The sequence below is a fragment of the Xenopus laevis genome, chromosome 6S, assembly GCF_017654675.1.
Source record: "Xenopus laevis strain J_2021 chromosome 6S, Xenopus_laevis_v10.1, whole genome shotgun sequence".
NCBI classification, from domain to species: Eukaryota; Metazoa; Chordata; class Amphibia; order Anura; family Pipidae; genus Xenopus; species Xenopus laevis.
Window position 1 is genome coordinate 71,750,291 of NC_054382.1, and position 24,993 is coordinate 71,775,283.

The window sequence follows — 24,993 nt, forward strand, 5'->3', positions numbered from 1 at the left end:
ACCCTCCTTTATGCTAGAATCGACCTAGCATACAAAACAGGTACCAACCATGAACCATACTGCCCTTCTGTTCCACCTTGTACCTGCTCTGCTCTGTGAAGCAGCTAATCTAATTATGAGTAACTTGGATTGTTTTTACATGTAGATATCATTTTGTGGCAGAGATAGTGTTGCTAAGCATAGTTTAGACTCAGGGCCGGCCTTAGGCCAATTGGACCAATTGGGCCCAATTGGGCCCCGCACCTCTGGGGGGCCCCGCACCACAGGGCAGCACAGATAATATTTCCCTCAGCACATGATGCTGCCTGGCCTGCCCCCAACTTTGAGAGTCCAGCCCATCCCCAAATCCATAGGTCTAGCCTGCCCCCAACTCTCATAGGCCCAGCTTTCCTCCAACCTTGATAGGCCCTGCCTGCCCCCAATCCAACCAAGCCTGCTCCCAAGCTGAATCGGCCCAGCCCCAAACTAATTGGCCCAGTCCACTCTCCTATTTCCTCCCTCTCTCTCTTACCCTGTGTGCCCCTATTATGTTACCTTGTCTGCCCCTTTCCTTTCTATTTTGTGCCTGTATGCCCTTATTTTCCTAAATACTTGGTGTGTCAGTAGCCAGCAACACTTTGTCTAGGGGCCCCGCCAACATGGTCCCAATTGGGCCCCACATTTGATAGGACCAGCCCTGTTTAGACTAACTGAATTATGTTACATAGAGAGAGCATAAAATACAAACAGAGAAGAAGGGGCACCAAAAGCAGTGTCTGACAGTAAGGAAAACGAAAGCAAGAAGGAAGCTCGGGAGAAGGGGCAGTTCTGTACAGAGGGAGGCTCCCGTTGTGTGTGTGGGCGCTGGGGGAAGGGGGAGTTGTAGTTTAGTGCATAGTATAGTCACAGTGCATAAGTGCGGCACTTGGCTGAACTACACCCTGTCCCAGCGGTGCCCTCTGTGCACTCCTCTCCCTTGTCAGAGACACTTTTCTGAGGGAATCTCGGCGCGGGGAATTACACAGGTTCATCTTCCTTTAATGGGCGTCGCTTGGACTGACTGAGGGGAAAGTACACGCTCTATCGAGGAGAGACGAGGAATTAGAAATAATTGCTGTTTACGGCATCACTGAGGGGGGTGGACATGTAGTGACCCAATAACAGTGGGAGAGGGAATAAGCATGGGCACCAAACAATAACGAGTATGGAGTGGAATTGGTCTGACATTTAGGGAAACACGGGCACGGGAAAGCGACAGGAAAGGTTTGGATTCGTACTTCTCGCCAGTGGGGAAGGATTAACTGGAATACAAAACCCAGAGGGCAAAGTGGCGCAAGGCTGAGTCGCAACAGTGTGAGAACAGAGGGAAAGGATTGTGTACAAACAAACTGGTCCATATCATGGGTACTTTGCACATCTGTGCGGGTCTGAGGGCTTACCATCTGTTCCTGCTAAACTGTGCCATCCTGTGCGCCTGCAGCCAGGTAAGAGTGAGGGCACATTGGTAGCCTAAGTATCTTCTACCTAATGTGGATCCCTGACACACTCTGCTCTTAAATCTGTTAAACCCCTTAACTAGCTACTGACACTGGATTTACAGCTAAGAAGGGTAAAAGGAAAAAGCAGCATGTCACATAATAAGGCTAATGTAAAACACAGTTGGCAGTGGTCTTGTAACCCGTAGCAACCTGATGCTTCATCTGCCCTTGGCCTTAGTTCCAGCCCTTTGGTTACTCCTGAGGGAGCTGGCTAAAAGAGAAAGTGGGAGAGTTATTGCGCACCCTGCTTGAATGGGTGCAATTGATTTGCCTCAGGTGCCATTCTTGAAGTGTGGATGTCAAAATTCAGGTAGGGAAGAAATTCTGGCTTGTGTGCATTTATACATCAAACATGCTGCACAATTGACTCCCTTTTTATTCATACCATACAGTTGTCAGAATAAGGGTTGCAAATGGGTAAATATGTTCTAATATATGTGTACAGGAAGACAGGAAATTCCCTTCTGCCTAGTATAATTAATATTACTCCATGGATGTGCTAAGCACAAAACAAAAACGGTGGTACCGTGTTAGCCAGTAGCAAAAATAACAAATATAAAAACAAACAAATACAAAAAATATAGGTATCATATCTACAATACTTTTTGTATTTGTTTGTTTTTTTATTTGTTATCCATGGATGTGTGAAACTGCAGTGTCTTGATAGCATTTAGGATTATATCCAGTCTGTCTGACCAGTGATGTTGGGGGTAGGCAATGTGACGTCAGTGGGCTGGTTGGTTGATGATCCGGGGAATGTCTGTGATAGTGGGGGCAGGGTTATGGCAACCCTACTACAGGAGGCTAGGTTTGGCGGTAGACATGGTTTTTATGTAACTAAAGCTTGCCTTCAAGTAAAAAATTTAAATAGAAACACCTGCTTTAAGGCAACTGGGAGCAACATCCAAGGGATTAGAAAGCAACACTGTTGCTCACGAGCCACTAGTTGGGGACCATTGCTGTAGCTAATAAGGCCCTTCTCTTACCTGTCTTTGTGATTGTCTATAGTCAACATGGTGCAAACACTACTAATTACACATATACCTATACACAGAATATTTCAGGCAGTGCAAGACTCAACCCAAAAGTGTTCTGCATACCACATGTAATGGGACCCAAGAGGAGGTCTGTGATTTACCAGTAGATCTTCTGATAGTGATTAGTAGATCTCAATTTTAGTAAATAACCCCCCTAATACTGATTATCAGAAAATCATCTATTATCTAATATTGTATAAGGACAGTAATTTAATTTTTCTTAAGAGCCTGAGGCCTGAGGCGGCTCCTCAAAATGATGCCCTGCTTTGCCGGCTTACCCATCTGCAGGGGAGGCATCCGAGGCAGGAACACTAGTGTGGAGAGCGCAACTGCGATCTCCTGCACTAGTAAAGCCGAATTTCCAGTTTCAAAACCGGAAATTTGTCTCTTAAAAGTACAGGAGTGGCTTTTTGCCGCCCCTGGAAATGTATCTGGCGCTCCTGCTTGAGGTGAGCGCCTCAGGCTGCCTCATTGGACGAGTGCCCCTGGTTACATGGTAGTAGTACAAGACTTTGCTACTTTTTTTCCTTTTCAGACACATTAGCTTCTGCTGGATGCAGAATGTGAAGCTTACTGACAAATGGACATGCTTGATGTTTGTTCTTAATTCTGTCTGGCTTTTTGTCAATAAATTCTTTTTGTGCACACTTTTAGAAACACAAGTGCTCCATTGCATAACTGCGCATGCCAGGAGCAACCAATCTGCATTGAACAGTCCCAGATGAGTTATAAAATGCAAGCAAAAATCTGACTGGTTGCTGTGTGTAACTGGTGCAATTCTGTACCTAGGTTTGTAAACCAGACACTATATACACTGAGATGTAGTGGTCTAAATAAGTGCTAAATTATTATTGCTATTACAATGCATCTATAAAGCACCAACATAATCTGCAGCGCTATGTGAAACAAGAAGGTTTTCACACATTTATTGTGTATGCTAATTTTACATTTTAGTGCAAGGCTTAGAAGAATATGTGTACTCCTCTATAGTAAAAAGAGAAAAATGTTACATAAGGGAATAACTGAGGCAGATGTTTTTTCCTGCCTCTGGAACATTTTGTACTTTTTCCCTCTGACTTATGAACTGCATCCAACTGTTGCCAAGAGCAGAGTATAAAAGGAACCTTGGCAAAGGTTACAAAAACGACAAAAAGTGCAATGAGGTTATTTAAAGGTATGATTGATATAAATGTGAAAATATTTGTGTTAACCTAAACCAGTGCAACGTTGAATCCAGTTAGGTATTTGATTTTATTAGGGCATATGTTATACACAAGTACAATAACAGATAAAAATGACTATGTTTATTAACCAACAAGGCATAACTATTTCCTGAATTGCATTGCAATTGCAAGCTTGTGCTAAGTATACACGGGATTTACCAATGTAGACATGAATTAGAATCAGCATTAGTAAATCACATGCAAGTTGAGTTCAAGTTTTTCAGGTCTCTGCATTACAAAAAAGGACTGAAAAGCCCTGCAGCTATTTGCAATACAGCTGAATGCTGTGGTGCAGCAAAGTGTAAAAAATGGTTTATTTCCCATTATTTTAATAGCATTTTGTCTCTCACTTTTACTCAAAATTAATTCTTTATTCTACCACAGAAAATAAATGGAATTCACAGGTCTTTTAAATGTTGCTCATTTCACTGATATTTTGGTTGAAGTGAATGATAAAGTTTATTATATAAAAGGATGAAAAATGCACAAAGTTGAAGTTGCTTCCAAGTCATGTAGAAATGAACATATTTCCCACGTCAAGGGTTTATCTTTTTAATTTTTCCATTTTTGTGAACTATTCGAGTATGTTTACTTAAAAATCCGAGCCTGTCAACAGTCCAATACACAATGCTATTCCTCTCCTTACCATCTTCAGTGGATGCTTTTTTTTAGTTTATATTCCATTGAAAAACATCGTAAAATTTGATCATTCTGAAAAGATTTCTATAGAAAAGAAATTGTCTTTCAGTCCAGTGGAATGTTTTATTTCTTGCTAAGTTAAATTCCAGATAATAATACATTATTTTTAGATTTAATTCCTTTGCATTGAAATGAGTCAGGTACAACAGTTCCCCTTTTTTTACTTACAGGATCTTCCCAGGCTCTTTTGTTTTTATAATTTAAAATGTAAAATACACTCTTTGTGTACCCTACTGTTTTCAGTAAATTGCAGCTTTTGAACATTAAATGACATGTAAACCCCCTCCCCAAGAATTTAATCAGTAAGCAGATCCCCCAATATGCCCACCAAAGGTTAGCAATATCAGGACAATATGATCATTTGGCTTTAGGGTCAAATGATAGGATTACAATGATCAGAATAGTGGCTGTTGGGGTGAGGCCACATCAGTGAGCCCATGTGGTTCTCAATCTGATATGAAAATCAATCCTATCTGATCGACATCTGGAAATTTTTGGGAAGATACTGGTCAGGTAGCCCTGTTGGAGGACACAAATACCAATAAGTCCCAAACCTAGTGTACCCCAGTCCAAACGATCCGTTAGGTTCTCTTCCACATTCAAAATACAATTCCAAAAGGGGATTGCTGTATTCCTCGAATGAGGTTTTTTGGGGAAAAAAACAGACCAAAAAGAAAAAATATAGTGCAGCGTTCTCAATTCAAAGCATACACCTTCACTGTTTAAAAGGCATTCATAAATCAGCATGATGAAGAAACTTTCAACTTTTAGTATTTTCTAGTAGAAGAGTGAGAATTAAGCATCCGTTTCAGTGGTAGTGGAAAACAGATATAAGGGTATAGCTTATACCCACACTTTAAAATGCGAGTATTCCAGTGGTATATTATACTCACAAACTCAAGAATTATTTCAGATTATCTCAAAATCAAGATCTGACCAGCTTTCAGTGTTCTTTTTCCCTTGTGAACAATAAAGAGTGGCATGTGCAGAAGTGTTTTTACAATTTTAATAAACAATTAAAAGTACACTCACAAACGATTCTCCATAAAATTGCCTTTCTAAAAACAAGGAGGATCTCCGCGACAGCAATGTGAGTCTCTCGGCGTCTCCCAAACCTCACTGCAGGAGTATCTGCTTTGTGTCTGCACACTTCCGCAATGTTATGTCAACGCTGACACATTTCGCCTCACAGACTTCTTCCAAGAGCCCTGTTGGAGGACCACGTACATGGACAGAAAAGCTGCTATCTTGGTCTAAAGGACTTGATTCAGAAGCTTAAATCTGCCGTTTATGGCCACCTTTAGTAAGTTTCACATATGAGGTGGTCAAAAGCAAAAGATGATACCTACATGGATTGATTGAATGCATGTAGATATCATCTTCCATGGTTGCACTACCAAAGGGCAGAATAAAATTAGTTGTTGCTTTTCTTGCTGTGCAGTCTAATGCAGTGGCGTAACTTGATGTTGCTGGGCCCCACAGCAAATTAATTTTAGGGCCCCCAACATATCCAGTGTTTCTCCTGTTTTACTAATATATGTTCAAATTGCTCATCAATGAGAGCCTCATGGGGCCCCCTGTACCTCCTGGGCCCCCCTGCAGCCGCAGGGTCTGCTTTCTCTGTAGTTACGCCCCTGGTCTAATGCATAACAATGCAATTCATGGCAGACACATTTGAGATCATGTGGGTATGTATGCTTACATAAGCTCAAGCACAAAGCGTCATTATTATGCCTGTCTCTGAAAATGTGTATTATTCATTCCTAAGTTTCAAAACCATGGCAATTTATATATTTGAGTGGAAAAATTACTACCCATTGCCTTTTATGGCAGGGACCTGAAAGCATCAATTTAAAAAATGATTCACTTTAATTAAGTTGAATGTGTCAGACACCAAGTGGTGGTCCAGGTGCACATGCCGTAGACCCTTCAGAATAGGGAACAGAGTTTTGCCTGAAAAATTGCAGAACAGGAAGGCACACAATCTGAATTTCAAAGTAATTTACATAAATGACAAAAGTAATTTACATGATTTTTTTTACAAATTGCATTATTTGTCAAGACAAAAATTGGCACATTCAGTTGCCTGGAACTTTAACATTCAGGGGTTTATTTATTAAAGTATGTTTTTTTCTGGCTGGAGATTTATTAAACCCAAAGGCTGTTAAAAGTCTGAGTAAAAAAAATACTCCATCTCCTACATGACCTCAGCAGGCGTAAGTCAGTGGCAGATGTCCTGTTTACAATTGGAAGATATCCTGATCTGCCCTGGGTTTCGTACAATAATATGAAAAAAGTTTAACACAGAAATTTGGCTTAACATACTGAGGAATACTAAACTTTTTATAGGATTTAAATTCATCTGAATCCTGAACCAAATTGCAAATTGAGCACAGGCTGATGGGTTTTCTGGAAAATCGTGATGAGTTTTGGCTAAAAACATGGCACTTTAGTGCACTGCACATTGTTTATGCTTGATATTAAATATAACTGGCAGATAGTGTACATTTGTCTTTGTATCCAGATTTTGTTATGCATGTAAATGCACATATGAGAAAAGTGTATATTGCAAGTACAGCATAGGATGAATTCTCCTAATGGAAAAATAGGAGAATTCTATATAGGAGAAATCTATGTTTTTCATTGTGAGCATATTTTTCCACTCTTTTGATGTTATAAAAATGCTGATTTATACATTCTTTGATTTTGACAAGCATGAAGAAAACAATTGAAATCATTATTGTTTGAGGCAAGAATTTTCAGAAGAATTCACATTTTTAGAGGTTTTCTAGGTCATTCTGTTTTTAGTGCATTGTTCAGCATTTTTTTCTCTTATACGTTTTATATTCGGATCATTTAATAAATTCAGCGAAAATCATGGTTTTAGAGTTTTTGAGTTTAGTTGTCAGAAATTACTAGGAATTGAACACTGAATTGTTTACTTGCGAGCCTCTGTAGTTACCCTGTGAGCCACTGGGGGCTTATAAAGCTGGAGCTCATTTATTTTCAGGAGATGCATCCAGCGTCTCTACCTGTAAGGGCTCTTGCAGACGAGGGTTTTTACCTGTACTCCCCTGCGTTCCAGTTTCATGCTCAGCCGCAGGGGAGCGCAGCAGTAGACGCACTGTATTCTTTTCAATGGGGCTGTGCTCACACAGACGCATGTAAGCACCAAACGCAGGTTGGGACGCAGCATGTTGCATTTTTCCTACGTTCTGCACTTACATGCATCTGTGTGAGCACAGCCCCATTGAAAAGAATTCAGTGCGTCTACTGCTGCGCTCCCCTGCGGCTGAAAGCATGAAACCGGAACGCAGGGGAGCGCAGCTAAAAACCCTCATCTGCAAGATCCCTTACTCTCTTCACTCTGCCTACCTTGTTAACAGCATGTGCCAATTATGAAGCAATTAAAGGAAAACTATACCCCCCAAACAATTTAGGTCTCTATAAAAATATATTGCATAAAACAGCTCATATGTAAAACCCTGCTTCATGTAAATAAACCATTTTCATAATAATATACTTTTCTAGTAGGATGTTTTATTGGGTAATCATAAATAGAAAATTGCCATTTTAAAAAATTAGGGCCGCCCCCTGGGATTGTATGATTCACTGTGCACACAAACATACCAACAAACCATACATGTTAGGTCACATGAGCCAATTAACAAACAGAGTTCTGTCTTGTGCTTCAACACTTCTTCCTTTTACAGTTAGCGTAAAGACACACGGAGCTACTTGTAGCAGCTACTTGTCATGGCTACAAAAATAGACAATACTGATCATTTACTGATCATTGTCTCTATGTGTGTTTTAGTAGAGGCAATTCTCAGTATTGTCTATGGCAGGGTAATTTCTGACATTTGGTAGCCATAATAAGTAGCTGCTACTTAGTAGCTCCATGTATCTTCACCCTTAGAGTTGTAGTATTTCTGGTCAGGTGATCTCTGAGGCAGCACATAGACCATCATTAAATATATAGACCAGTTTGGTAAGATTCTTTAATATGCCACTTAATATGATATAAACTATCTGTTGCTTAAGTGTTCATTTTGGGGGTATAGTTTTCCTTTAATGACCTATATAAGCCTGTCCCTTGCTATTCCCAGTTGCTTGATTATCAAAGCTCAGAAACCTGATATTGCCTGCGGTTCTTTGCTCCTGTGTTTCCCGTGCCTGATTCGTGCCTGTTTCCTGAGTAACAGCCTGATTCTCTGGTCTGTTCCCTTGTTCCTGCTCCTGCCCAAGTTCCCCTTGCCTGTTGGATAGCCTGGTGTTTGACCTCAGGCTGTCTCTCAAATCATTCTCTGCATTCAGCCTGCCCCTGTTTACTGGACTCTTCTTGTCTGCCGCCAGCTCTGACCATTTAGCCCGCTCCAGATGCTGCATTTGTTTACCGTTTACCTAACCACAGGCCTGTATTTGGACCCAGTCTGCACTTATACTGCATATGTGTTTCTTATTTATGCTCATTATATTTTTTTTTCATTACACTTACTAAATTTCTTCATGTAATGGTTTCAACACTACTTAATTGTGTAGTTAAAATGCTTTAAAACCAGAGGTTTGACAGGAAATGCTGTATGTCATTGGCCTTGGGCACCTTCAAGTACTTTTGAACTTTTAAGAGTGTGCCATAACACTCTTGCTAGCAATACATTTCAGTACCTATACACTGGGCAAAATCCGTCTGATAGTTTGGCCCTTAGGGCAACAATCCGATGACAGTGCAGGCTTACATATCAACAGGCAGATGTGGTCCTTGCCCAAAGTGATTTTTTTAACCTGTCCCATAAATATCTATTTTCAGCCAACGATATATCTATCCTAACTGATTCAGTAGGCAAGAAAACAGGTTTGATAAGCTGATACTTTCCCATTTTTAATTTGCCACAAAATATTCAATACAAGAATTTGGTTTAAATAAATGTTTAAAGCATGTTCAAAAAATTATTTTGCAAAGATGTCCTCTCTTTACATATTAAAGGGGTGGTTCACCGATGTGGTTCAAACTTTTAGTTTGTTATAGAATGGCCAATTCTGAGCAAATTTTTAAGTTGGTCTTCATTATTTATTTTCTATAGTTTTATTAATATTTGCCTTCTTCTTCTGATTCTTTTTAGCGTTCAAATGGGGTTCACTGACCCCATCTAAAAACAAATGCTCTGTAAGGCTACAAATGTATTGTTATTGTTACTTTTTATTACTCTTCTTTCTATTCAGGCCCTCTCCTATTCATATTCCAGTTCATTTAAATCAATGCATAGTTGCTAGGGTACTTTGGACCCTAGCAACCAGATTTCTGAAACTGCAAAATGGAGAGCTGCTGAATAAAAAGTTGATTAACTCAAAAACCACAAATCATAAAAAAATGAAAACCAATTGCAAATTGTCCCAGAATATCATTTTCTACATCATACTTAACATTAAATCAAAGGTGAACAACCCATTTAAAGGGGAAGCGAGTAGGTTGAATATAAATGGGGGGGAAGACTTTTGAATACATTCTCAATGTTTCTTAAAATACTTTCAGGTTGTCTGAGTCACTGAACCTGGCAGTCAAAGAAACAAATGATGTGCCATCTATTTAAAAACGGCTTTCTTCTTGCTGTGGTAGTATTTATTTGGCAAATAGTTTAAATCCCAAACACTGGTGTTAAAACCCGTGTGTCACTTCAGTCTTCCAAAATCGCTTGAAGTTTCCTCATGAAGATTTTACAGAAGATTAGTCGCCGCAGAAGAAGGTGTGCCATTGCCAGAACAAAAAGACTAAATTTGCCTTCATTCCTACCCTTTGTAGGAAGGAAATAGTTTATTTATTTCACTTTTCTTCCAGATAAATACTGCAAATAAACGCTCCCCCTTTTCTGGGGAACTGTAATGTTTACTTTAATTTTTTCTGCTATCAGAAGTTTCCTTCTTTGTTTACTATTCATCAATGTACTGTACCACTGACAGGACCGCCATCAGAAATCGCAGGGCTCCATACTACAACATTTCCTGGGCCCCCTGGGCTGCACCCACCGCAAGCCCCACCTACAGGTCCGCCCTCCCCACCCCCACAGGTCCGCCCCCCACCACACAGTAAAAAAACAAAAGAATTATTGGTGGCTAGGGTTCCCACATTTTAATAAAAAATAAAAAGATATTGGTGGTCAGGGCCCCCCCATAAAAAACATTTGTGGCCAGGGCCCCCCCATTAAAAAATATTGGTGGCTAGGACCCCACATGAGAAAAGAAAAATTGGTGGCCAGCCCCCCCTCCCACATTATGAGAAAATTGGTGGCCAGGGCCCCTTAAACGTCCATGCCTTCCCGAAGTCAGCAGCTCTCAGAAAGATGGGGGGCACGGCTAATCAAGTAAGTATGGCGTGGTAGGGCCCCCCTTACCCTCGGGCCCCCTACAACTCTCCCCCCTGTCCCCTCCTGATGGCTGCCCTGACCACTGAGCATGTACTTGTGGAGGCTAATTTGTTAAATGTCTGATTTTAGTGATTTTAGAGGTTTTTGAAACCAAGACTAAACTCACAAACGCTAAAACCACAATTGTCATTGAATTTATTAAAAGATCCAAACATAAAAGATATGAATGAAAAAAGCTCTAAAAATACAAATACCTCAAACCTTTGAAAATTTGTTTTTTGGACAATTCCTAGTGAAAAATAATCTGAAAACCTCAAAGTCAGATTTGATCAGCTCAGCTCCTATTGACTACTTTAGCAACTCGACATCTTTTACTTGGTGAAGTTGGGTATTTAAGGTTTTTGGTTTTTTTTTCACTTTTTAGAAATATAGGAAAACCACACATTTTTTGAGATTTTTTTTAAAAAAAATATGGGATCTATGGTTGCATCACATCATCCCAACAAGTCCCAATCGAATAGGTCCATATTCAGCCGAATTCGAATCGTACGAATCGAATGGCGCATTCAATCAAATTTGATTCAAAGTTTTTCCCCAAAAAAACTTTGATTATTCAAAGTCCACCAATTGACTCCAAATAGGTTCTAGGAGGTCCCCCAAAGGCTAAAATAGAAATTCAGCAGATTTTAGATGGCGAATGGTCGAAGTCGAATTTTTAAAGAGAATGTACATGATAAATTTCAAAATTCTACTTTTTTTCAAATTCGAATCGAATTTGTACAATTCCCTAGTCGAAGTGCACAAAAAACAGCTCGAAATTGAATTTTTTTCATTCGAAAATTCAACTCGACCTTTGATAAATCTGCCCCTTTGTGAAATATAGTGATGGTGAAAACACCAGTGCCATAGAGCTGTTTAACGTCAAACATGAAATGGGTAATATATCAATTTTCGCAGATGCACCCATGGGACAGGGTTCAAAGTTGCAACTACTACATATGTGATAAACAATCCCTTTATAATGTTTCATAATGATGAAATAGAATATTTATGTACAATGTATTTAAACTCCCTTCTACATTTCTGCATTTCCATTAACCTTCAAAAAAGAACCTTTCCTAAATCTTAATTAGTGCCTTTTAGACAGAAAGTAAAAGAAAAGGCAGGTGAATGCTGTCATTCTCTTCCAGTAAAACTGTGCTTTTCTTGTTCATCCTTGCATACTTCTATTTTATGAAGTAGAAGAATATGCTGCTATCTGGAATTTCCCTAGACTGTTAAAGGAACAGTAACATCAAAAAAACGAAAGTGGTTTAAAGTAATGAAAATATAGTGTAGTGTTGCCCTGCACTGTTAAAACTGGTGTGTTTGCTTCAGAAACTCTAGTCGTTTATATAAACCAGCTACTGTGTAGCCGTGGGACAGCCATTCAAAGATGAAAAAAGGAAAGGCACAGGATATGCAGCAGATAACAGATAAGCTCTGTAGTATACAATGGGATCCTTCAGAACGTATCTGTTATCTACTGTGCATCCTGTGCTTGAATGGCTGCCACACGGCAGTGTGTTTATATAAACTATAATAGAGTTTCTGAAAAAAACCACAACAGTTTTACCACTGCAGGGCAACAGTACATTATATTGCCATTCCTTTAAATCACTTTAGTTTTTGGATGTTACTGTTCCTTTAAACTTCCTTACAAAGTTAAAATTCTAAGTAGATATGTTGGGGCAGTGAGAAGAAACAAGATGTGAAATACTCAGGTATTTAATCTTCAACCTATTTTACATTTAAAAAAAATCAGGAGAGGGGTAATTTGCAAACTGAACTGCTGGGTGCAAAGTAGAAGAAAACGAGTGCAGTGCATTTTTTTTGTTCTTTGCACCCTGCCTCCCAGCTAGGGTTACCACCTTTTTTAAAATTCTTTACCGACTGGTGGGGGGCAGGGACACAAAGGGGCGGGCCGTGATGTTAAAATGGACGGGCCGTGATGTCAAAAGGGGCGGGGCCGCACCACGGACGCTAAAAAAAACAAAAGAAAAGCTAAGTTCAAGGGGATTGGGGGCAGGCCGAGGGCTCTTTTTAATCGTATTACAAATTTACCGGCAGCTACATTGCCAGTAAATTTGTAATACCGGCCCCGGCCTTGGCAGGTATTTTACTGGCTAGGCCGGTAAAATACCGGCCGGGTGGCAACCCTACTCCCGGCCTAAATAAAATGCTGCAGTCCTCTGCACTTTGTTTCAGAGCACAGAGACCTGTCACTGCCCCTCCCCCCATGAATACAGTGTTTTCTGTGTTTGGCAGTTCTGTATTGAAGGGGGTAGGCACATAACAGCCCCCCCCCATCACAAGCAGTAGTGTTCTCTGCTCAGTGTACCTTCCAGTTAAGGAAGTATCAATCATGTTCAAGGTGAAATAAAATAAAAAATTCCCCAGAACATGCATTTCTTTTCATACAGAGGTATTTGATATTTCTCTTTAAAGAGCAGGGAAAACAGGTGCTTTCATCCAGAAAATTGAATAGTTTCAAAACCATCATACTTGCAGCACTTCTACGCAGGGAGCTTTGTTATTCTAAGCACCTAATACTCTCTGCAGGTTACTTTCCACTGACATGATTAATGGGGTAGTTAAACTATTTAGGTTTTTGTTTAGCAGCCTAGTTGCTAGGGTCCAGTTTTCCCACACAACCAGGCATTGATTTGAATGACCAACTACAAGATGTGAAAAACAGTAAACAAAAAGTTGCTAAGAATAGAAGGGTAATGTGAATTTTTTTAAACTCTAATAAATCATTCAAAAGGTATGTTATTTATGAAAAAATTTGAACATCTAAAATCCAACCCGAAAACTGGAATCTAATTTGAATCAAGTTTACCTCCAAGAAAAAATTATTTTGCGTGTCAAATTTCAACATCTTCAAATAGTTCAAGGGACCTCTGCCATTGACTTCTACATGAACTCGGAAGGTTTTAGGTGGAGAATAGTCGAATTAGAACTGTTCTAATTCGACTATGAATGAATGAACATGTATTTCAAAGCAACATTCAATCAACATTTATCAAAAAGTTTAAAGGCGTTGTCCAACTTTTTTCATTTAATTTGTTTTCAGATAGTTCACCAGAAATAAATATTCTTTTTTGATTACTTTGTGATTTTTGTTTTGTATAAAAAAAAAATTTAATTGTAAAAATAGCTTGAGTTCAACAAGGCAATTACAGTAAAATTATCAGATATGAAGCACATATACCAGATGCAAAATGTTTTAGTGCATAAATGAAACAGGAAGACAATTTTCAGCAGAAGGATCATTGTAATAATCAGTACAAGAAATGATGTAGTTCATAACTTTGTCTAATTCTAGTATTATATTTAAAAATACATTGCAATATAAGTTTGTTCACCCAGTTCATAGGATTCAACTAATTAAAATAGTTATCCTGTCCAAACTGTTCTACCCTGTATGGCACTTCCCTATGTGGATCCCACAGCATTTCTTTACCATTCTAAATATTATAGTGATCTTTTTTCAATATTGAAATCTAAAGTTTTTCATTCTTGAAGCAGTTCTGGAATGGGGGGGGGGGGGTGCTGACTCTGTAAACTGTTCTAAATTAAAACATTAGTTGATACATTTCTTTTCATTTCCTGAGTCATTCAAGGCAACTGATATAATAGTTGATAATACTCCACAGATGCTGCTGAGAAATGTATCAACTAATGTATCAAATAGTAGCAGTACAGAAACTGCACCTGGATTACTGAGCTGCCAGACTGAAAAACCGGAGACAGGAAAATTAAACGTCAAATGGTCTATTTATCTTGCTGTATGAAAAGTGGAGTGAAACATTGCTTGTGATGTTGCCCAAAGCAATCAGTAATTCAATTTCAATAGCAAAAAACAAAAGCAAAGATCTGATTGGTTGCTATGAGCACAACAAACTAACTCGAAAAACGTGAGGTGAACAACCCCTTAATTCTAGAGCCACATCAGCTAGACAAAATGCACAGGTGGTAGCCTCCTCTCTTTTCTGCATTGAATTGGCTGGGTGCAAACAGACTTCGGCTGAAAATGCAAAGACTTCTGTTTCTTCGCCAAAACCCGCCAAGTCTGTTCGCACAGAACCAACCAAGCCGGTTCAATTCAGTGCTGAAAAGAGAGGAGGTTACTGCCCACGCAGTACCGTAACTAGAGGGGGGCGGGCCCAGGTGCGTGACGCGCAGCTGGGCCCCTGCCCCCCTCCGATCTGCCTGCATTTCAGTGGCGTGCCGGCTGCCAGGGGCCCTGAGGGGGTACACCCCCTGCTCCCCCCGGTATATCCGCCACTGTGCCCACGGTAGGGCTGAAATCAGCTCTTGTGGCCCTAGCCATAAGATTTTGCAAGATTATTAGTAATTATAACTTCAGGTGAAAGCAGTTTCCTTCCCACCATTTCTGCCCTACTGTCTGATCCATGAGACAAGATTACATTTGTCTGGTCTCCTATAGCCTCTTTACAGGTCTGTTAATCAGCTGGCTTATGCTACATCATAGCAATAATCAGAAACAGAAGTACGGAAAATAGAAAGGAACTAGGGAATAACTTATTGTAAAATCATAATTTTTAATTAGTATATTATGAATTGATATACTTTTTTTTTATATTTTTAGAATTTTCTTAAACTTTAAGCATTTTTATTAACATCCCTTGATGAAAAGGAACAAAGCTATTTTTGAATTGTTCAACTAAAAACACCTGCACCATAAAATGTATACTTGTAACTAGCATTTATTCCTTGATGTTCCTAGTAATCTATAACAGAGGAAAGTATGTAAGTGAACAAAGCCAGTGCAGTAATTGGTTTCTGATGCAAAGTGTCTATGGCACATATGCAGTAAACATTCTGCTGTTTCAGGATGACATGTGCAGTGATGTCATGAATGATAGTATTAGACCATGCCCCTGAAATTTGCAGAACCACCCAGATCGTGGTATAGATCTCTCAAAGCAGTATATTTATCAAAGAGTGAAGTTAGAGATCACCCAGCCCACACAGTGAAATTTTTCTCTCCATTTCTATGGCATTTTAACAGTGTCGGACTGGCCCACAGGGATACCATGAAAACTCCCGATGGGCCCAGGTGTCAGTGGGCCCTCATGCTGCTAAACATTTGGCCTATTTCATGGTCATTCCCTATTTCTATGAGAACAAAGAGGCTAAATAGATGGAATAATAAATTATAGTATGTAAAGAAGAGAATAGGAGAATATAGATTGAGTGAGGAGAGGAAGAATAATAGTACTTAAAGTGGGCCCCTTGTCTAAAATTAATTGGTGGGCCCCTGGTCAAAGGTTTTTGGGTGGGCCCCTGGTGTTCCAGTCCGACACTGCATTTTAAAGACATATTTATAAAAGGGTGAACTTTCACTTTCACCCATTAATAAATACTCTTTTAAAAATGGGTGGCGGAATTTCACTCTAGAGGACTGTGGCGATCTTTAGCTTCACTCTTTGATAAATATACCCCAAATAGTGTGCTTGATAAATCCGCAGCTGTAAAGGTTATACTTTAAATGGGGAGGGGCTGGCGGTGGGTGAGCGAACTGGTGCTGGGGGCCCAAGTGGTAGTGTGGGGGCCCAGGTACACTGGGAATAAAAAGCAGCCCGGGCATAAAAGAAAAGCGGCCCTCATAGATGTATGTCAAATTTACAGATAAAACTTGTACGACAAAGATGATACAGTCTTGTTAAAATCAGAACATGTCACTACCTCTTTAAATAGATACAAAATAAAAGTTATTATGGAAAATTAAACTTTTGGTACAGCCACTATGTCTTTACCATCTCCCTTTATGTGGCTAAAGTACACAATACTGTTCTAGTTCACTGACATATATGGTGTATTAAGTGTAGCAAACACAAGAACTGTACTCATCTTTTGGGTCAGAGCTGATCCACTCGTGGCCCTTTGTGTCTTTAATTCTCACTAAAAGTTACTGGGAGTTCACAAACATTGGCAAATTACCAGGCAGGCTAGAAACCTCCGATTCTTATTCATAATAACAGCACAGTATGATTTGTACTAGAAATGGTGGAACTAGAAACTGGTGGTTAGTAAACACTATATTTATAGGCCCAAAGGAAAACTCATAGAAGAAGCTAAAAAAATCCTAATTAAGCAGCGACGGGATAAAAAGGTAAACAATCTAAGATGAGCTTTTACCTTCTGATAAAGAAAATGTAATTCAGATACTGGTCCTGCTCTGCTTTCCTTCTCCTATGCGCCCCACTCTCTTTAATTCCCATTGTAATGAGTTTCCAGATAGATTACCTACCTGTTTTAAAACGAAATAACTTTCTGATATTGTGAAATGTTAAATATAATATTCCTTCAGTAGTCTAATAGATTTGTCTAATATATTTCCCTCTACAGTTGCTTCAACAACCCCAATGTGACCCTGAGAAGGAGTATGAATCAAATGGGCACTGTTGCAGTAAATGTCGACCAGGTAAATTGATTATTTTGTTTTGCTCTGGATATAAATTCAGCATTGCTAAAAACTGGGAGATGGCCACAGGTCCAGTACAAGTACCCTAATTTCTCCTTCCTTCATTTTTATAAAACTTTTACCAGTCCATTCTATAGTTAGGGTCTTAAAGGAACAGTAACACCAAAAAATGAAAGTGCTTAAAAGGAATGACAGTATAATGTACTGTTGCCCTGCACTGGTAAAACTGGTGTGTTTGTTGAGAATCACTACTATAGTTTATATAAACAAGCTGTTGTGTAGCCATGGGGGCAACCATTCAAGCACAGGATACAAAATAGATAACATATACTTTCTGAAGAATCACATTGTAAACTTCAGAGCTTATCTATTATCTGCTGTGTATCCTGTGCCTTTTCTCCTTTTTCAGCTTTGAATTACTGCCCCATGGCTACACAGCAACTTGTTTATATAAATATAGTTATGTTTTTGAAGCAAATACAGTTTTACCAGTGCAGCACAACAGTATATTATGGTTTCATTACTTTAGAACAGGGGTGTCCAAAAGGTATATCGGGATCTACCAGTAGACTTTTAGCCAGTGATCAGTAGATCTCAAGACTCTGTAAACAGTTTGACTATATCAAAGTTTCATGCTTTTCATTCAGATATTTATTATGTTAAGGTTACATAAGAAATAGTTGTTTGTTAAATATAGCAATATACATGTTGTCATAAATCAATATTTAAGTGATATTTTCTATGGAACAGAATGCTAACAAAGCTTTCATGGATGTAGATCATAATGGGAAATCATGACTAAAAGAAGACCTCACATTAGTAAGGTATGGATGTTCCTGCTTTAGAAGATTTCCATATTTTGGTGTAACTGTTCCTGATCATTGTAATTCCTACTGTTATCTATTAATAGAGGTTCTTAAAAGTAATTTGTATTCATTTTTAATATGGTGGGACTTATATGTCAAACGAATACAAAACTTATTTCTAAATGTTGCCCTTTTGAAGAATGAAACGACTGGTCCTATTCCTTTTATCTTGTCATTATATTTTACAGGATTCTGTCATCATTTTATACAATTTGTATATCATTATACAGGATTCTATCATTTTAATTTTATTGTTGTTTTTACTATTTATTGTTGTTACTATTGTTTGGAGCATTAGTCTTTAGCTGATGCACTTTCAGATTCCTTTACATAAATGACGCCACTTAGGGCTAGTCCACACGGGGAGATAGCCACGCGTTTGCGGTCGCGGCGACAAAGCGCCGCGCCAGTCGCCGCGACCGGCGCAGGCGACAGGTTTGTATGGGCGCCTATGTAAAAACGCCTGTGCTAACCACACGAGGCGATGCGCTTTTCAACAGTCGCCTGAAAAAGCCTGGCGAGGCATTTTCAGGCGACTGTTGAAAAGCGCATCGCCTCGTGTGGTTAGCACAGGCGTTTTTACATAGGCGCCCATACAAAACTGTCGCCTGCGCCGGTCGCGGCGACTGGCGCGGCGCTTTGTCGCCGCGACCGCAAACGCGTGGCTATCTCCCCGTGTGGAATAGCCCTTAAGGTGGCCATACACATAGAGATCTGATTGTTTGGTGATTTTGCTAAACAAGCAGATCTCTCCCCGATATGCCCACCTTGAGGTGGGCGATATGAGGCTGATCTGATCGTGGGCCCTAGGGCCCAACAATTCTATCATAATGTATGGCATATGGGCAGTCAGATTGTGAGACCGCATCAACGAACATATGTGATCTGCGATCCAACGGGATTTTTACCCCTGCCTGATGAACATTTGGCCGACTTTCGGCCAGATATTGATTGGGGAAGCCCGTCGGAGGGCCCCTCACATGGGCCACTCGGTCTGTCGGCAACTTTTATTGGCACATGGATGGCCAGCATAACACTGCCTGTAAGGAAAGGCAGCTGTGGGAGAGGTAGATAGATTTGCAATCGGTGAGCATGAACAAGATGGAAGTTAAAATAACTGAGCTATAAAACTCATTGCTCAGCCTATCTCAGGACAGTTTCTGAAGAAGGGAGAGATTGCAAGGGTTGATTGAGCTTGTATATCTCATTATAGGATAAAACATCATTAGTGGTGAACCCGAAATCCCGAAGGGTTTATATATGGCACTGCACTCCACAATATTCAAATACATCAGTGAATATGGCCACAGAGAAATCAGGAACCTATATAGTGTAGTATACTAATTCACAAAACAACACCCTGTGTTGCCATTGGAAAGTAATTAGATTGGGTACTTCCCCTTTAAAGTAGGTATAGGAATCTCATTTGTGTGTTTAAAAAAAAGGGGGAGAGAGAGAGAGATTGTTGTATATTCAAGGAGCCTTCGCCAATTAGCAAAAACTCCTACTCACAGACCAATAATTATGATTACTGCATGGAATAATTTTTCAGACGGTCTCTCTTCCTCTCTCCTCCCATCCAATGTCTCAGATACTCCAAATAGGACTTTTTAAATATAATTTGTTCCTTTTTATGGTTTGTTTGCCTTTCTGCTTTTTAATGTTGTATAGTAAAAGGTGATTTTAACTTCAGGAGGTATAACATCAACATAATGCAATTATGATACCATAGGCTGCTAATCTGTGGGGTGCCCAGTAGAGGTCACTGTTATGCTAACTAAGGAAGTAATGACCATTAATTTGTGAGCTGGTGATTAAAGGAAAAATATACCACCCAAACAATGTAGGTCTCTATAGAAAGATATTGCATAAAACAGCTCATATGTAAAATCCTGCTTCATGTAAATAAACCATTTTCAAAATAATATACTTTTCTAGTAGTATGTGCCATTGGGTAATCATAAATAGAAAATTGCCATTTTAAAAAATAAGGGCTGCCCCCTGGGATCGTAGGATTCACTGTACTCACAAACATACCAACAAACCATACATGTTAGCCAATTAACTGACAGAGTTGTGTCTTTTGCTTCCACACTTCTTCCTGTTACAGATAGAGTTGAAGTATTTCTGGTCAGGTGATCTCTGAGGCAGCACAGAGACCATCATGAAATGGTGGCTCAAGGCAAGAGATGTAAAAGGGCAATATTTACTTAAATATATAAACCAGTTTGGTAAGATTCTTTAATATGCCACTTAATATGATATGAACTATCTGTTGCTTAAGTGTTCATTTTGGGGGTTTAGTTTTCCTTTAAGGGAGCTTTTCCCGAAACGCATTAGGTATGCAGATTATCCACCTGTTGCAAAAAAAAAACAACCTCTTATCCTATCCGGAGTGCTGTCTGATCTATGTGAGTGGATACATAGTACATACAGTCGCAGAGTCCCAGTTCAGTTTGTTCAACCCCCCCCCCACCAATTGCTGTTGTAACAGCTCTCAATCTTCTTGAAAGGATTTTTGCTTAGGAAAAAAATGCAGTAAAAGCACTGATGTTGGCCAATTGGGGCTGACCACTTTGTTTGTACCTTCCATCATCCTTAGAGCCATGTAATTAATTAAAACTGGTTTTTTTTCCTCAATACAATCAAACATATTCTGACAATGTGGCATAGTTACAGTTTTAATAATGCTGCTTCTTTCTTTTCTATCTCTTTTTGAATGTAAATAAAAGGTAATTAAAGAGGAAATAGTCCACTAGTTTCAAGTGTTTTTTTTATTTTTAAATAGGTTTTTCCATGACATCTAAATGCACAGCTTCTAAGAACACCACCTGCATCCCATGTGGACCTAATGAGTACATGCCATCCTGGAATGATGATTACAAATGCTTTTCTCATCAGATATGCGATTCAGGTAAACTCCAAACTTATTAACTCTACTCCATGGACAATTCATTTTATATTTCTTATATTAGTCACACACAGGATGATTTTTGCAATATCTGTCCAGTTTACCTTTACCAGTTTCAATATACTGGGCCAACTGGTCACCATATAAATGGGCAAATTGCATTGATCCAACTGATTGGGCCACTGATTGATTGGTCAGATCATTATGTAAAAATGGGTACATACTACTCCAGTAGGGGTCATTGTTAAGACTTGTCTTCTATTTGATGCTTCACTTTATTTATTTTAGACAAACACTCATTTGTGTGTCTTAACACAATAATGCAGACTGCTGCTTGTAGCTGACTACTGCTATTCATCTATACACAGCACTAGTTTTAAGAAAACTGGTCATTTAGATTTTTATTTCAATACAATAATGTTTTATGTTTTAATAACACTTGCAAAATATAAGTGTATTTTAATTGTGGGAATCAACTTAACAACAAAATAGTCCAAGATCTTCAGTTCAGTCAAACATTAAATTTCCCCTTTAGTTTTTAAAGCTAAAAATTGACCAGATATCTATGAAACAGGTTTAAAAATCCCACAGGGGCGATGACAGCATCTGCTAGTTCCTCTGCAGGCAGCCTCCTAGAAATAATTGGATCAGCCTGATATTGTCACCACAAAGTGGGTATATCAGGAGGACTGCGCCAATGAGGTGAGATGAGGAACTCGTCTCAGGTGGTAGCACCAAACAGGTTACAAGGGACAGCAAAATGCTGCCCCAAGAACTTCAAGATCCGAATTTCCATTTTTTAAAACATACGAAAGGTAAGCTCTGGGGTGGGCAGCATTGCAGGAGCCGTCTGAGGTGGCCAAACTCAGTCATGGTATTTTTGGTAAATTTGTGTTGAATCCCTTGAACATATAGGCTTATATGAATCAGTTTTGCTTGCTATTTTGCTAGCCTTTTCTTTAGCAATGATAGATGGCATAATAGTAGCTTATAAAAAAATAAAAAACACACACACACTCTGATCTAGTCTGTGGACTCTATATTGAAATATTATTATATGTGCCAACTCCTCTAACATTTTTTCATAATATCCTAAATAGTTCCAATACATAAGTGAATCATGAGAGATTTCAAATAGTATTTTTTAGAATAGAGGAGCAGCAGCCATATATTTCATGAAATTTGTATAGTACAAGTTGTCACCAAGTAAATACGTCATTAAATGTTATTTAGTACAAGCAGAATGTCACGGTCGGCACCCAACACCAGAACAAACACCAGGCACCCTGGTCACGGCTCGTGCTTCACCAGTAGTGTGACCGCCTTTGGGCCTCGGGAGGAGCCCTTGGCTTACTTGGATGCCACCTGGACTTAAACGAGAGGTGCAAGATGAGGGTTCTGGATAGGCAGAGGGGCACGACAGTAAGGCAAGGTCTTTGGACAGAAGATCGCAGTACAAGACGTTAGGCAAAGGAGTAGTCAGAACAGGCCGGGTCGAGGCAGGCAGAGAGTAAACGTTATCAGGCAGGCAAGGGGCAAACCAGGAAGTCACTCAGAGGGGTAATCAGAAGCGGTAGTCAGTAATCAGGCAAGGGTCAGAATCCAGAAATCAGAATAGTCAAATAGCCAGGCAGGGGTCAAAAACAGGAATCAAACAGGATACAGAATATAGCAACAAGCTCAAAAGCACCAGGAACAAATCCTATCACGGGCAATGGTAAACTATAGGAATGCCCTTTAAATACTCTTTTGAATTTGGCGCCTCTCGCGCTGACGTCATACGTCAGCGCGCCTTTAAATCAGAGTGCGCATGCGCGCGCGCTAGGGAGCCGGCACAGGAGCAGCGCGTCGTGACGGGCGTCCCCGTCGAGGGGGCGGCAGGCGTCCCTGCCGTCCCCCCACTAGACCACCAGGTAAGTTCCTTACACAGTGTACTTTAATTCCATATTGTTTTGTCATTGAAGAATGAACAGCCAACCCAAAAAGCACTCTTCCTTTTGCATGTTCATTTCAAGTGCTAGTGCTGATTTGAATTTGTTCTCACTTTTAAAATAAATAAATATGTTTTCGTTTGTTATGCATAGGATGAAATGCAATTCCTAGAGTTTCTTATTAGCTGGCATTTCGTATGTGTAAAGGCTAAACAGAGAACATGTTATTTTCTTGTCCATAAACCCCAATAAGACAAAGCAATTTCCATGCAAAGGAACCGCAACCCATCCCAAACCGCAATATGCGAGCACCCCAATATGCCCCCCCTGATAACTCTTGATAGCTACCAGAGTAGCCATCTTTGGCCACTTGACTTCCTCTCCCAGACTTTCTGGCAGAGATCAGTAGCATGCACAGTTGGATCCAAGACTAAGAGGCACATTCATTATTTAAAACCCCCATGATCTCCCATGAACTCAAAATATGACCATTCGAAATGTATTAAAAAAATAGAATATATAAGACTCGGATGAATAGAATCGACCAAAAAACTTGAATGTCCGGAAGGCTGTAAACAACTCAAAATTGATCCCTGGACCTCTCCCATTGACTTAAACAGCAATTCGGCAGGTTTTAGGTGAGGAATAGTCTAATTTGCATTATTAAAGGGCTAGAGTATGATAAATCTTGAAAAAAAAATTAAAAACTCGAATCGAATTTGAATAACTCCCTAGTCAAATTTGACAGTTTTGACCATAAAAAACTCGTTAATTCTAATTTTGAATTGAATTGAATTTTTTCATGATTTAATTTTTTTTTTGCTCTGTCTGGTATTTATTAAGCAAAAAAACCTCAAAAACTAGATTTTTACCCAAAAACTTGATCAATTTGTGTTTTCCGGGCATAAATTTGATCGATTTAAGTTTTTTTCAGGATGTGAACCCGATCATGATTTTTTTACTACGTCATTTTTCATTCGAGTTTTTGACATTCTGATTTTTTCATAAATACCCAAACATTTATAATTCCAGTTTATCCGGTGTACAAAAACCCTTATACAACTAATAAATTTGATACTTCATAAATATGCCCCTAAATCTGCTTAAGCTGCAGTAGAAATAGCTTGTGTATAAAAAGAGATAAAGGCTATTACACATTGGTGTTTCAACCCGCATTACCCTGTGGTGGATATTTCATGTGTTTTAGTGCAGGAAATGCAGGAAGAAATGTAGCCTTTTTGTTTAAATGGCACTTTAGGAGCAGTCAGGCTTCCAAATATACTTGCCAAATATCTGCTCATTTGGCAAGGTCTCCAGACTAGTGGATCTTTGCCTGATTTGCCCAGCCAGACACTGGGCTAAATCAAGCTGATCCTGTTGTACTGTTGGCCTAAGTTTCCAAATGAGCTGATGTTTGCCTGATTGGACTGCTAAAACACTGAACCAAATCAAGCAGGAACTATGATGAATGAATGATCCTCAGAAACTACCTACTTGTTAGTGTGTACATAATTATTGTAAATAAATAACAACATGTATATTATTATAAGTGGCTGATTACCAAGGATCATTTTTTAGTAGTGATGAGCAAATTTTTTCAGTGTTATCAAGGGTTTCAAATCCTTAGCCATCTTTTCATGCATTACATTGTGCAGTGTTTATGTGTCCATAAAATAAACCTGCTATCATAAGTCATGGGTCACACCATGGGGTAGATTTATCAAGGGTGAATTGAAAATTTGAATTCAAATTTTCGAGTTTTTTTTGTGGCCCAAACTGTCAAATGCGACTAGGGAAATGTTAAAATTTGATTTGAGTTTTTTTAAAAATTAGATTTTCAAGATTTATCATACTCTGGCCCTTTAAGAACTTGAATTTAACTATTCGCCACCTAAAACCTGCTGAATTGCTGTTCTAGTCAATGGGAGACGCCCTGGGATCAATTTGGAGTTGT

The 24,993-nt window shown here is 39.3% G+C and overlaps 1 protein-coding gene across 2 annotated transcripts in view; it reads left to right on the plus strand.

Annotated features, from left to right (window-relative positions):
- The first annotated feature begins 798 nt into the window (after positions 1-798).
- LOC108720089 (tumor necrosis factor receptor superfamily member 11A) overlaps positions 799-24,993 on the plus strand; it is a 39,348-nt gene continuing 15,153 nt past the window's right edge. Inside the window, exons 1-3 of one of the 2 annotated variants that reach the window (XM_018269470.2) lie at positions 799-1,463; positions 17,256-17,331; positions 20,986-21,111. In XM_018269470.2, coding sequence (XP_018124959.1) covers positions 1,380-1,463; positions 17,256-17,331; positions 20,986-21,111 — 286 coding nt within the window. In that variant the 5' untranslated portion in view covers positions 799-1,379. The other variant, XM_018269471.2, reaches the window with a different exon arrangement.